The following is a 13,376-nucleotide window of genomic DNA, read 5'->3' on the forward strand; positions in this document are numbered from 1 at the left end:
CACCACACTCTTCAAATCATGCTGTCACTAAGGGACACATGCAACTATGTCTTCAAAAACTCCTGATTGAATTCAGATTTTCAGGAAACGAAAACCAGAACACTTGAAACTACTCTGCCTGTTCCTTAACCTGTTCCCGGTACTTCAGAAGGCTGCTTGGGCTGCGGGAGCAATCCCCAGCACCAGCAGTGCCCCCCAAACACGCAGCAGTGACACAGGCCATCTTTTCCATTTGTCCCTCTGCTCTCTGAAGCCACTCTCTGGTCCTGCACCTCCAGCACAGACTATTGCACTTCTCCAGGCAGACCTTGCTGTGCACGTGCTAAAGGGAGCCAAGGCAGGGAGCAAACGGGGCGTGTTCCTCCTTGGTGTGCACCTTCTGAGAAATCCAGAACTGCCCATCCAGCACCTGAGCCCTTCCCTGGCTGCTGTCGTGTGCCCAAGGAAATGGACAGCACCTTCACTTTAAAGCATTCAGAAAGCTTGTTGCAGTCAAGACACCCTTCTGGCAGGGGAGCGCTGCTCAGCAGATTGGCAGTTCAACCCAGTGGAGCGGAGCAGGGCAAACTCTGTTGGGCTGATGAATTGTAACTCATCGTTTTTCAGTGGGATGGAGAGGGGAAGGAAAAGAGCGAGAAACAGAAAGAAATAAAAATCCAGCTGACCAGTGTTTACTACCTCTCTTTATTCAATGTCTACAGCCACGTACCCCTAGAGATTTTCCAGATGATCTTATATTTGTCCTGACTCACAAATGTTAGCTTTGACCTTGTGTAAGTTGCTGTGGGCAGCATATGGTACAGAACAGCCTTAATTGTACCTTCCTCCCTGTGTACTAGCTGGCCCAGCACTAATAAAAGCGAAATTGAATCTTAGCACCTGGCTGCTCCAAAATTTACAAACCAAAACCATTTTCCATGGCGGTTGGAAGCCTTAGTGCATTAGTGAGTGCAGATCAGGCAGAGGCAGGCACGCTGCCGTGCCAGCTGAGCATCACCGGGATTATCAACGCGCGCTCTGCTCTGCCCCAGCGCTCGGTGCCGGCCGCAGGAAAAACCCCAAACACAGCCAGCTCTCCCCACACTCGCTGCATTTGTTCATCTATGCACATTTGTTCATCTAGACATGTGCTCATCAGCAACATGTCTATAAAAAGCTCTCAAAACTCTCAAGGAAAAGAGTATTTTCTCAAAAAATATCCCAGCATAAGCTAGCTCACCAAAAAGCAAATCACAACACACTGCGTATATGCAAAATACCTAAATCTCCTGACTCTTTTTGTGTCCTTTTTAAATAGGCATTGTAGAAATCTGCTGGAAAAGATGCAGGTTCTCCACCCTGGAGAAGGGCTCAATCTCAGCATATGATGAAAAAAATAAATATTTATTTAATAATAAAATATACTTGTACATAGACTGGTATATTAAATCAACCCATAAAACGCACAAAATAAAACAATAAAGTGAGTACACTCACAAATCTGTTCTCATATTAAATAGTAGTAATAGGTGATAAAAAATATAATCTTTTTTGCAAAAATTATTTATTTTGGTGATAACTGACACATTACTGCATTCTCATCTATATTTAAATAATTCTACAGTACATTTAGAAAATAACTAACTTATTTCTATACTTGTAGGTGAACTGAAAACAGTGGAATCATGCAAGTCTATTTTACTTTTAAACACAAAGATGGTATCAGACTTCTATTAAATATCATTTCGGTACTGTTGCACTTCCTAAAATCTAAATGAAATGGTCACAGTGAATGACAAAGTTTGCTTAATTGTGCATTAGTTTAAAAAAAAAAAAAAAAAATAGACGTGATTTACATTTGTGCTATTATCTCTACCTAAATATTTCTGCAGGTTTATTTTTAATGGAAATTAGGTATTTGGATCATCTGGGGGGCTGAGGTCTGCAGCATGGCTCTTGACTGAAAGAGAAAATAAAACCTTATTGATAGAAACAATCTTTAAGTATAGTTTTAAATTTTTTTCCTAAAAGCTCTATACAAAAATGCTGTAAGCTTTCATTAAACTGAGAGTATTTTCTAAATGTCAACAGGTGAAGGGCAAAAAAAGAAACAAAAAACCCCCAAACACAACAACAAAAAAACCAGGCTGCGTCTAGTGCAGTGCAAGTGCTTTATTTTCTTTACGAAACAGATTAGGAGTTTTTTCTTTTTGATTTAAAGGGGATTCTTGAAATACTTTTTTTTTTCCCTATAGCACCTATCACACATAACAGTAAAATTTCACTCCTCAGCAAGGGATTTGTATTAAATCACTATTTTTACTTTGATGTGTCCTTCCTAAAACAAATTTAAAAAACTGAACTTCTTCTAACAGTAAAAGCCTCTGATTTATATTTCAGGCTTTAATATATGTGCCAGTCCTCACCGAATCTTCCATTGGGCTGCTCATATGTTTGGTTTTAAGCACAATACTAAGCTTTGTTTTGGCTTCCAGATTAAAGAAATTGAAAAAAAGAAAATATTTTTTTCACATTTTAAAGTTTACACATTTTCTACATGTGATTTCTCACTTATTTTGTGAGTAAATAAATCGAATTTTATATACATTAGCAGGTATTGAGGAATGTCAGCACCCAAAATCTAATACAATGATCTAAATAAAAATCTCCAACTTGAACAATGAGCTTCATGCTAGCAACCACTAATTTATCAGACAATACAAATAAAAGCACAAAGACATCAAAATTAGGGTATGTACTGTTCTCTCACTGTAGAAAGGTTCATACAAAGATTTGGCATACACACCAAGAGGCGTGCTTCAAAAGCTAACACAAAAACCAATCCCACAACTCCACATAACCTCCTTATGTATATTTAAATTAGTAATTTAGGCAAACTTGCAATATTCCTAGGAGAAACAGTGGTAAAAGTTCCTAAGATTTAAAAAAAAAATTAAATAAAACCTTGGGCAACATGATATAGGATGATCATATGATTTGTCATCTATTTACTAAGTTTTCAAGCTCATAAAGGTCACCTCTGACCCATAACAGGCACATGCTATCAATTTTCAAGCCATGCCCTCCTACAGTACCAGCACTTCCATCTACTATATGCCTGGAAATACTTAATAAGATCAAAGCCTTTTTTCCTGCTACAAGAACAAAGAGAAATGTTGTAATAGAGTGATCTGTGCTCTAGAAAGAATAAAATCAAAACTCCATGCAAGTTATATTCCCTTTGCTTCAGGGGTATTGTATAGTTAATTTTACTTAAGTCTTATATATATCTTCACATAAAACTTCAAACAGATTGTTTTAGCCTAGGAGCAGACATGAAAGAAAAATCATTTCATATTTGAAAGACAGCTGGCATTTATACCAAAGGAAATGAAATAGAGACCAAGCGATTTTACTGATTCCTCAACCTCTCCTCCAGCGTCTTTGCTGTTATTCAAGAAGCTCGTACACAGCGTCTTTTATGAATATAAAGATTCGTATTTTAATTACCATTTAACAAAAATCTTGGCAAAAAAAAGTTTACTAATGAAAGCAAAACTCACACAGGCCCACGGGAGGCGGACCAGCAATAAAGAAACAAAACAAAACAAAAAAAAAGCCACAAAAAAAGATCAGTATCATCATCTCCCCTTTTCCTACTTAATACTATTTTTATAACAGAAGAAAGCCAAAACCACATACAACATAAACAGACTGGAAGAAACACACGGTTGCTAATTTACCATCGTATGCTAATTCTTACACACAAAAATCAGAACTGGTCTTCTAATTTAAAAAACAGAACTATCTACCACGAAACAGAAATACCTCGTCCAACTTCCACTAAGTTCAATCCACAGAGACTTTTTTTCTTCCCCCCCTCCGGAATCCGCATTCCCCCCTCCCGCCTTTGCAGGAACATTTGATGATTCCGAAGTCCCGCGGCGAGCGCCCGGCGCGGGCAGGGCAGCGCTGGCGGCCGGCCCGGTGCGCGCCGCTGCGCGGGGCTGGGGCCGCCGGAGCCGGGAGCGCGGCACAGGGCAGCCCGCAGCGCTCGGGGAGGGCCCTGCCTAAAAACAAACCCGAAACAACCCCGGCCAAACCCGCAACCCCGAAAGGAAAGGCGCGGGCACGCAGGAACACAAACTTCGGCGGGTCTTGCGCGGCCGCCCGTCCCCCGCGGCACAAAGCAGCCCCCCGCCCCAGCCCGCTCCCCTCAGAGCCCGACCCGCCGTGCGCCCCCGGGGAGCTCCCGCCCCAGCGCGGCCGGGCTGGCGGGGCCCCGGAGCGAACTTGCGCGAGCCCGGCCTGGCGGCCCCGGACAAAGGCGGCCCCTCACCGTCTTGCCGTTGTAGTAGTACATGAGGGAGCTGCTGCCCACGCCGGGCACGGGGTAGGCGCAGTACATGGCGCGGCTGGCGCGGGCCGGGCTCAGCGCGCCGCCTCCCGCTCCCCACGGCATCCACCCGCCGCCGCGCACATGGAGCGCTCAAAGGCGGCTTATGCAAAGCAGGACTGAACCATCTCCGGCCGGCGCGGGGGTTGGGCGCGGGGGGCGCGCCAGCCCCCGCTCCGCGCCCCGGCCCCGGCCCCGGGAGGAGGCGCGCACGGGCCCGCGGGCGCTGAGGGCTCGGCACACGCAGCCCTACGCGCCGGGGGCCGCAGGGAACCCGCACATGGGCACGTCCTGAGCCCTGAGATAATCGTCTGCTTTTTGTTTTAATTAAATTAGAGCACTTGTGGCCGTGCAGACGCTGCTCGATGCAGCTCCAGCCACACGGCCATCTGGCTCTGTCTAAAGTTGTTTCCAACTTTGGCAAACGTTTCCCAAAGGCGCGGGGAGCTGCTGGGAGCGAGTCCCAGGGGACAGCCCGAGCACCCCGCGCTCCCGGGCCCCTCCGAGCAGGGCAGGATGGGGCAGGGAGTGATCCTAACACAGACAACACCTACGCAATGTGTTGGGTTAAAATAAAACCATGTCTACATAAAACCATGTATACAACCTATAAGGAAGGATTCTCTTGGAAACACTAGTCCAGGGTCCCTTTATATTGCATAATACAGTTTTGTATGAAAAAGCACACATACGTGCCCATACAAGACAGGGCAGAGAAGGGGAGAGGACCTCAGCAACTTTGTCACATCACAAAATCGTGAATTATTCAATACAGCAAACAGACTGCAACTTCCAGCACAGAGATCCCTCAATATTTGCACACTATCAATGCCTGCTAGGCCTTTTTACTTTCTTCACCGAGCAGGGGCATTAACTAACATTAACTCTTAATGGGGCGTACTTTTTTTTTTTATTCTCTCCAAGTGAACACAGCTGGTTATTAACTGAGTTCTGCTAAGTCAGATACCGACTTCAATCCAGGGAAAAAAAGGTTAACATTCAACCACATTTCTCCACCTCCAGTTGTGTCTACTGCCAATGCTGTGAATTCTCCCTGCCTTCCTCCTGACAAAAGCAGGAAAATATTTCAGGATAAGGAAAAAAATGGGTAAAGTTCAATTCAGCCATTTACAGGGAGAGAAGCAAGTTGCAGAAGTCTGGTTCATTCTGCCAAGCACCTCGTGTGTCAGTGAAACCCTCTGAACTAAAAAGATCTACAAGGGTGATAAACTGACTGCAGCTGAATACTACAATCAGATAAAAATCTCTGTGTAATGTCCATTATCTCAGGACATAACTACTGTAGTGTCTATAAATATACAGAATATATACACGCTGACAAAAAATATTCCCATCTCAAGCTTCAAATGTTTTTTTTCAGTGAACTCTTCCAGTCAATTAGACTACTGTGCTCAGAATATGTTGGCAAATACATCCTGAAGTTTCCATCTGCTGAAGAACACTTGCATTTTTACTGCAAGTCAAACTACGCATCCAGAACTGTTTAACTATGCAGCAAAGCTAATGATATCTGAACCAAACTCCTCTCCAATACAAAAGGCGTAGCAGCAGCAGCTGCAAAAAAGAACATCACTATACTGCAGACTATTAAATTGCCAGGCCTGCAGAGTGACTGGCGGCTTCCTCCTTCCCTAGGGACCACAAAGACCCATTTCAGTCCCCAGAGAGTCCCTAGGAACCTTTGATTTGCAGCTAACAATGCCGTTCCTTAAAGCTTCTCACTAATGTTCAGGACTCTACAAATGAGACTTGCTAAAAGATCTTCAGATCTTTGCATGTGCTACTTATAGTGCACTAGATTAAAAACACTACTTCAGAATAATGTACAACTTAGAAAAGTTGGAAAAGACCCTTTAGCTCACAGACTTGAAGTAGTAAGAGAATTCTTTAAAAATAATTTTAGCATGCAAACTTTTGAAACATTAGAAGTACTTCCAGGGTAACTGCAGTCAATTCTTTGAAGACTATCACCAACACAGTTGTAATTGCTACTGCACCTCCATGCACACATGCCCAGTTTTCAAAATAGTTGTATTAGAGATGAAGAGCATGATCAACCCCCTTCAAATAATAACCATTACCTGTATATAAGCAACTGGAAAAATATTAAAAACATCAAGCAGAGAAACCTAACTTGACTGTGTAGCATTGGTGGGAGGTTGCTCTGTGTTCAGCTGCCCTACACTTGTAAGAGCAGTGTAACAAAAAATACATAGGTAATATTAACTAGCAATGTTTACTAACACTATTAACATTTATCAGTAGAAGTAAATCATTAACCTTGTTCACCAGCACATGGGTAAGACAAAAGCAACAATATGATCAATAAAATTGAGGAACGCCACTGCAAACGTCTGTTTGGAGACAAACTGGTCCCTCCATAATGAGTCACTAAATGAATTTGCTCCTGGCTTGCTTCCCCACAAATCAAAAGGATAACAATTGCATTTTACTGAAAAGGAAATTATTTGTCCTACACTCACTTACATCATTGGGAATAAAATCTTGAGTGCCCAATGCCTGAAACATATCACTGTATCTGCTCTACATTTACTGTATGAAAACATTGTTTCTCACATTTGATACATTCATTGACCGTACTGGATCAGGCCATAATTCCCTCAGCATATCAAACTTGAAACCACATAAATTTACTTTCACCAGGATAAAATATGAACCTAAAATGGAAGAATTTGAAAGACTGCTGAAAAAAATGCTATGTTGTTAGCAATAACTCTGCATTTGCAGGAACTGCTACCAGGTAACTATTCCAAAAGCTCCTGAAGTCCACAGCAAGTTTTTGTTTTGTGGTTGCAATTTTTCTAATCCTCATTTAAGCCAAGCAACAGCTGCTCTGAAATTTGTTTTCTTAAGAGAATCATGTTACAGTGAAATGAATCATAGCTGGATAAGTGGTACTGTACAGGGTACAGTTGTTTACTCCATTTTTCCTTGGTGACAAGTCAAGGGTTAATCTTATGACTCAGCCTGACAAAACAAGTCAGCTGGAGACAGGGCCAATTTTTTAAACTTGATTTCAGACAGACATGCCGTCAGCAGAGGAACACTGAACTGACATGCACTTTGTAGCCCGAATTGTTTCCACTCATGACCCTGTAGTGTGTGTCAAAAACAATAAACTGCCTGTTCCTAAAGTATGTAAAGAGATTATGAAAGCTGATGCAGAGTGAAATACTGACCTAAAAATAAATGAAGCTACCTGTAAGAAAATATTTTCAAAGATGATTTTAACACTAAGAGATTTTGTGAATGAACCACATTCACATTCTCCCTGAAAACAAACTTTTATGTGAAATACATTTTTGTTCCATTTGTCAGAGTCACAAAGCAAATACACCATAAAGCATATGTAATTAATCATTTGAATTTATAAAAAATAAACACAATTTCCACAGATTACTGAATGCTATACCATATGAAAGTTAGTTACATAACTGTCTCAACACATGAGCCATTCTCTAGTCAAACATTTTCCACAAAACTGAAATATCAAAATGCTTTAAAAAGGTTAATGCCTTTGATCAGTTTTGTTATTTTAGATGCTCCCACACAAAAAACACCAAATCTTTTTAGATTATGTGCTACTAGAAATTAAAGCTCCTCTTTCACCAACAAAAGCAACTGTGATGTGCAAACCCATGTATCAAGTACCTCCTTGTGGAGAGCTAGCTTCAGTCTTGTTGAAAAAACAGTAACATGGTGAGAGCCCAAAGCCTGCTTTCCATGGGGAACCCAGATCTTTTGTTCTTACCAACATCCATTATTTTCTTAGGGGCTAGGTTAACCTTCTAGCTTTGGAAATAAGGCAAAAGCAACTGTCTTAGAACTCTCTCCTTTCCACCCCACACTGTCCAAGGCTGGAACTTCTTATCAATTTCAACCACGTTCAAAGAGGAACAGAAGTTTCACAAGTGATAAAGTTCTTATCAGTTCTAAGAAAACGAGAACCTGAACAGGAGAGACAGACTGGAACTGATACAGAACAACCTGTTGCTATCTAAAATATACGTAGTAATTGTGAGCTGTTTGTCCACCAAAAATTCAGAAAAAAAATCCATACATCTTAGGATTCCCAATATAACCTATTTTAAGGCCAAACATTTATGATGATTAACTATAGCAAAGCCAGAATTAGAACCATTGCTAAGCCATGCACTGAATATGCTGCATAATGTAGCTGTCAGGATAGACAAGATTTCAAGCTGTAAGAAAGAAACCTGGCTGTTTTCAGGGGAAAACACAATGCTTATTATACTGTCCTCCATGTAATTCATCAGCTAAGTAAATGTTAATTTATTTTAAAATCCTGGAAGGATAGCCTTCTGTGTTAACCAGCCACTAAGCATGCTGCTCAGCAGAGATGGAGCAGATGAGCTGTATGGAAGGCAATTTAAAATAACCCAGTAGACTAAATTTTATAGGCAATCCCTCCTGCCAATATCCAAAGGATGATGTTTTATGCAAATTAATTTGCTAATCCACACAAGAGCTAAAATAGTTTGGTGGTTTTCCTTTTCAAAGGGTTTGTCTTTAACTGCACATTTAACATTCATGTTACTATAACCAAGGTAAGAGTTTGAAGGGATAGTGAATAGACAGTAAATACTAATTAAATGGATATTAATTGCTATCCACTGCTTTTACCTTGCATTATTACAAGGTTGAGGGACAGTTGTTGGGGATTTTGTCGTTGAGTTGGGCTCTTTTTTTTTCTGCAAAAACTCCAGTTAGCTGTAGCAAATATGAGTAAAAATAACAATTTTTTAATAGAAAACTGCAGCCAGGACTTTTCTGTTTCAGTAGTTCTCCAAATAATAATGAATTTATTCAATGTTTAAGTTGAAATTATTGAATTTTATGAGATATTTAAGTTATTAAACAAGTATTTTCTTTGAATGGGAAGAATGAGGGAAAAAGTGTTGCATATCCCATTTTTCACAATCAATCCCAAACTAATTTCTTAGAGCAAGTTTGAAATTTGTTTCAAAACCATTCAAATTTAACTTTGATAGGATATTGGTCAAGTTCAGAAAGTTTTATTATTTTTCTGGAAATATAAAGCACTTACAGTTTGAAAGCCCCTATACGAAGGCCTTAACCACCCATATCTACATTTCAAAGTAAACAAACATGTTTATTATCCTGAGGCAATAAACTCTTCTATCAGAAGCCAGATAATCACCACAAAACGTGCTAAAAACCTATCCAATCTAGAAACCTAGGCAGACCTTAAAAGAGTTTTAAACCCTGAGATAAACCAGCACGGCCGTCACTGAAACTCGCACAGGACTACCTGCAGCACAGATCCCTGCGCACCAACTGCAGCGGGCCGGGCCCAGGGCCGTGAGCAGCTGCGGGGTCCCTGCGGGTCCCTCTGCCGGCCCGGCCCGCCCGGGGCTCCCTCCAGGCCCGGCTGTGCCCACCCGGGGCTCCCTCCAGGCCCTGCCCGCTCCGCCCGGGGCTCCCTCCAGGCCCGGCTGTGCCCAGCCCGGCCCGCCCGGGGCTCCCTCCAAGGCCCGGCCCGGCCCTGCGCCGGCGGCCTCGGCCTGCAGGGGGCTCCAGAGGCACGACCTGCGCCCGGCCGGGCCCGGCCCGCAGCCGCCGCCGAGGCTGAGGCAGGAATTGGCTGTCAGGGAGCTCCGAACATGGCGAGGCGGAACGCTGAGCGCTGGCTGTGCCTCGGCATGGAGCGCCCTGCGTCCCTCCCCTTCTCCTGTGCTCTAGCTCGCTGCTCGGCAAAACTGCTCTGCGAATGAAGCGAGAGCTATCACAAGCCAAACAATCCTTCTGACATCCAGGATCAGGAACCCGCCCGTGCCTTACAGAAAGGAACAACTAACAACTAATCCTAGCTATCAGCGCAAGTGGAATGAAAGCCCACAACTGCATCTCCAAGGCTGAACAACTTGCTTGCTTTATAAAACCTGATGTCACAAGCAACTGTGGCACTAAAAAAGGAGGTAATTTAATTCAATTTCTTTGCTTCATTGTTTAAAGGCACATCTACATCTGAAATTTTACTTTAAAATGATGCAGTGCTTTACTTTCAGTACCATTCTTTCGAAAAGCATTTGTTTTGGTTTTGCAGTTGTTTTGGTTTTGTATTGGCCCCTGCCCCGCTCTGGGGCTGAGCAAGCAAGCAAAGGGAAACCTCTCACTTCAACAGCCCATGGAAGTCCAGCAACACAACATTCCTCACGACTTTCCCAGCTCACTTCAAGCATTATAAACATCTTCCCGCCAAAGCCACAAGTATTATCAAGCAAAAGATAGTAAGAAATAGTCTTCAGAAAAGCTTCTATCCTTATCTATTGTTACAAAACACCACACCAATTTGTGGTAATGGACGCATTCATCTTTGAGGAAAAGCAGAGTTGCAGAAATTCTATGTAACTTCTCCCTAAATAACATGAGCTGCAACTCAGTATTTTTTAATAACATTTTTTTCTAACTGTGGACAACATTTAAGGTTCTTTTATGCAAATCTATACTCTAATTTAAGAACATCCAATACACTCATTTTGATATGTTATGAAAACTTTAAAATTAAAGTACCTCCAGTAAATCCAAACACAGAGAAATTATTTGACATCATTATGTATCCATCATGGATGTATGTATATGCAGGATTTTCAGAGAAGACCTCTCAATTCAGCAACCTTACATTAGTTCACCGCAGTCAGATGACAGGACAGTTTGGAAAAATAATCTGATTGCAATTTTTAATAAAAGCTTTTAAGAGAGGGTTGCTCAAGTACCTTCACCCTAATTCAGTGAGAAGTCAAGCTGAACTCTCACAGCAGGAATTTGCAATGGGCTGCCTGCTTGTTTAATGACAGCTAAATGTTCTCATGCAGCAAAGAGCAGGTGGGATGCTATAATCTGAGGATACCGCAGTTTTCAGATAGATTTCAAATAAAGGCCATGTTGAAAAAAACCCCTACAATAATCTAACCAGAAAAACAGACCTTTTTCTTATTAAACATAACATCTCAAATATTTTTACTTGGTTTGTAACATAATTTAGAGGTTGGATGTTTTACACATTTGCATTTTGTTCAGGTACATAGATGAACACAGTGTTTAAAAAGCAGTACTGAGCAAGTCCCGAAAGACTTTATTCCATAAATCAAGCAACCAAAGAACAAGCAGAAGATGGAAGACTGTGTACTGAGGAAGAAATCCTAAGTTCTGTGTGGCATTATCCATAAAGATTTATTTACTCAGTTTCATTATTTAAACTTGCTTTCTAAACAGCAAGTTTAAACAGCAGTGCAGCAGAGGAGAGGGTCAGGAGAGTTCCTGCTGGCTTTGAGAGCTCTCACTATTAAAGACAAGTGACAGTTGAATGTATCACTTGACTGTGCAAGGCAGTTCAGAACAGATCTGAACAAACTAAATCCTGCTTTTCACGTTTGGGCACTGTTTGTGGGCAGTGGGAAAAAAAATCTTAGCAAAAAATGTCTCCCTAGAAAGTCACTTAAACACATCAGAGTCAGTTCAACATCACACAAAGTATCTGCCCAGGATGCTCTGAAGCTTTGATTCAGAGCCACACAGTTCATAAAGTATTCCAGTGGTGTTGCTTTACACCAGGCTACTTCAATACACATGGAAATTGCTAATACTGAGAAAGTCCACTCAGTGTGGTGAACATTATATTATTTCTAATAGTCTAAACTTTAAACTCTCAAAAAATTGGTTTCAGATAATCATTCAGAAGATACTTCCCATTCTACCATTTCAAATAATCTCCTTTTACCCTTTTGTGAAGAGTAGAGGAAGGAGAGAGCATAGAAGAGAGTAACATCTATTATTTCTCTTCTTTACCATCAGTATCTTTATGTGACGTGTTTTGAAACATCTCTACAAGCTCAATCTTAAAAGACTGGCAGGAAAACAGAAAGAAAAGTGCCTTAAATGGGAGGTAGTTCTATGCATGCAAACACAATTTGCTGTATCTTTGCACCATAAATAGTTCTTGCAAGAATTAGCACTCGTGGACTATACACCTACCATACACAGTGATATATGAGAAACTCCTATAATGAAACTACAAGTTGACTTACATGTATTGAAAAATAAAAGTTTGAATTTAGAAAGAAATCCCTGGTATCAGAAAATACCAATTTGACAATCTCTTATTAAGTAAGTGCAATTCAAAGGTTAATATTAAACTGAACATCTCAGGTACTATGGAAAGCCTAATATACTCAAAATACTTAGTAGAAAATACACAGAAAACAAGCAGACATTTATGTCTGTATGTCACAGCTCGTTTTCTGTAACAAAAATCAACAGATAACAATGTATTCCAGCTATTTCTCTGATATGACACTAATTAAATAGCAAAAGAATGATGATAGATATTCACACTATTTTACTTAGAATTACAACCCCATGATAGCCACTGATTATGGCAGTAGTAACAAATGTTAGTTTGAAATATTTCCTGACTCCACATGTAAATAGGAGGTTCCTGCTCGCAGCCCATCCATTTTTGGATGATGATGTCCCTGAGCATTTCTGAGAGCCTCCCTTGTTTGTGCTCTCCCTGTGCAGCCGGAGCAGCTCTCTGGAAGCCCTGACTGGAAGCTGCTGTGCCTGGCCAGGGGCTGCTTTTAGGTCACATGATGTTATTCGTGTCTGGCTTACTTCACTCCTACAATCAGAAGAATTCTCAGAAATACAACAGCTTTCAATCTATGAAGACAATATAACTCACTGAACAGTATTTTCCCCCTTATAACATAAATAGCATAGCAATCTTGCTGTTCACTCAAATCTGGCTTTTAAAAAAATATGGTTTTTAATTTCTATCCTCCTCAGAGTGCTTTAAATTTAGTAGTTGTAGTTTAACATAAATGCTTGCATGTCAACATTCAAAATGTTTTGGGCAGTGAGTCACCACCTAACAAGTTAACAACAGAAAAACTCAAAAATGCATTTGCCTGGAACA

The 13,376-nt window shown here is 41.2% G+C and overlaps 1 protein-coding gene across 11 annotated transcripts in view; it reads right to left on the reverse strand.

The window, feature by feature from the left end:
• TCF12 (transcription factor 12) overlaps positions 1-13,376 on the reverse strand; it is a 160,466-nt gene that overhangs the window by 34,724 nt on the left and 112,366 nt on the right. For 3 of the 11 annotated variants that reach the window (XM_064722656.1, XM_064722654.1, XM_064722653.1), the window contains exon 1: positions 4,319-4,474. The exons of 7 other annotated variants lie outside the window; for them this stretch is intronic. In XM_064722656.1, coding sequence (XP_064578726.1) covers positions 4,319-4,441 — 123 coding nt within the window. In that variant the 5' untranslated portion in view covers positions 4,442-4,474. Of the gene's footprint in view, positions 1-3,807; positions 3,827-4,318; positions 4,475-13,376 lie in introns of those variants that run through there. One more of the 11 variants, XM_064722655.1, reaches the window with a different exon arrangement.

This window comes from Zonotrichia leucophrys, chromosome 10 (genome assembly GCF_028769735.1).
Source record: "Zonotrichia leucophrys gambelii isolate GWCS_2022_RI chromosome 10, RI_Zleu_2.0, whole genome shotgun sequence".
NCBI classification, from domain to species: domain Eukaryota; kingdom Metazoa; phylum Chordata; class Aves; order Passeriformes; family Passerellidae; genus Zonotrichia; species Zonotrichia leucophrys.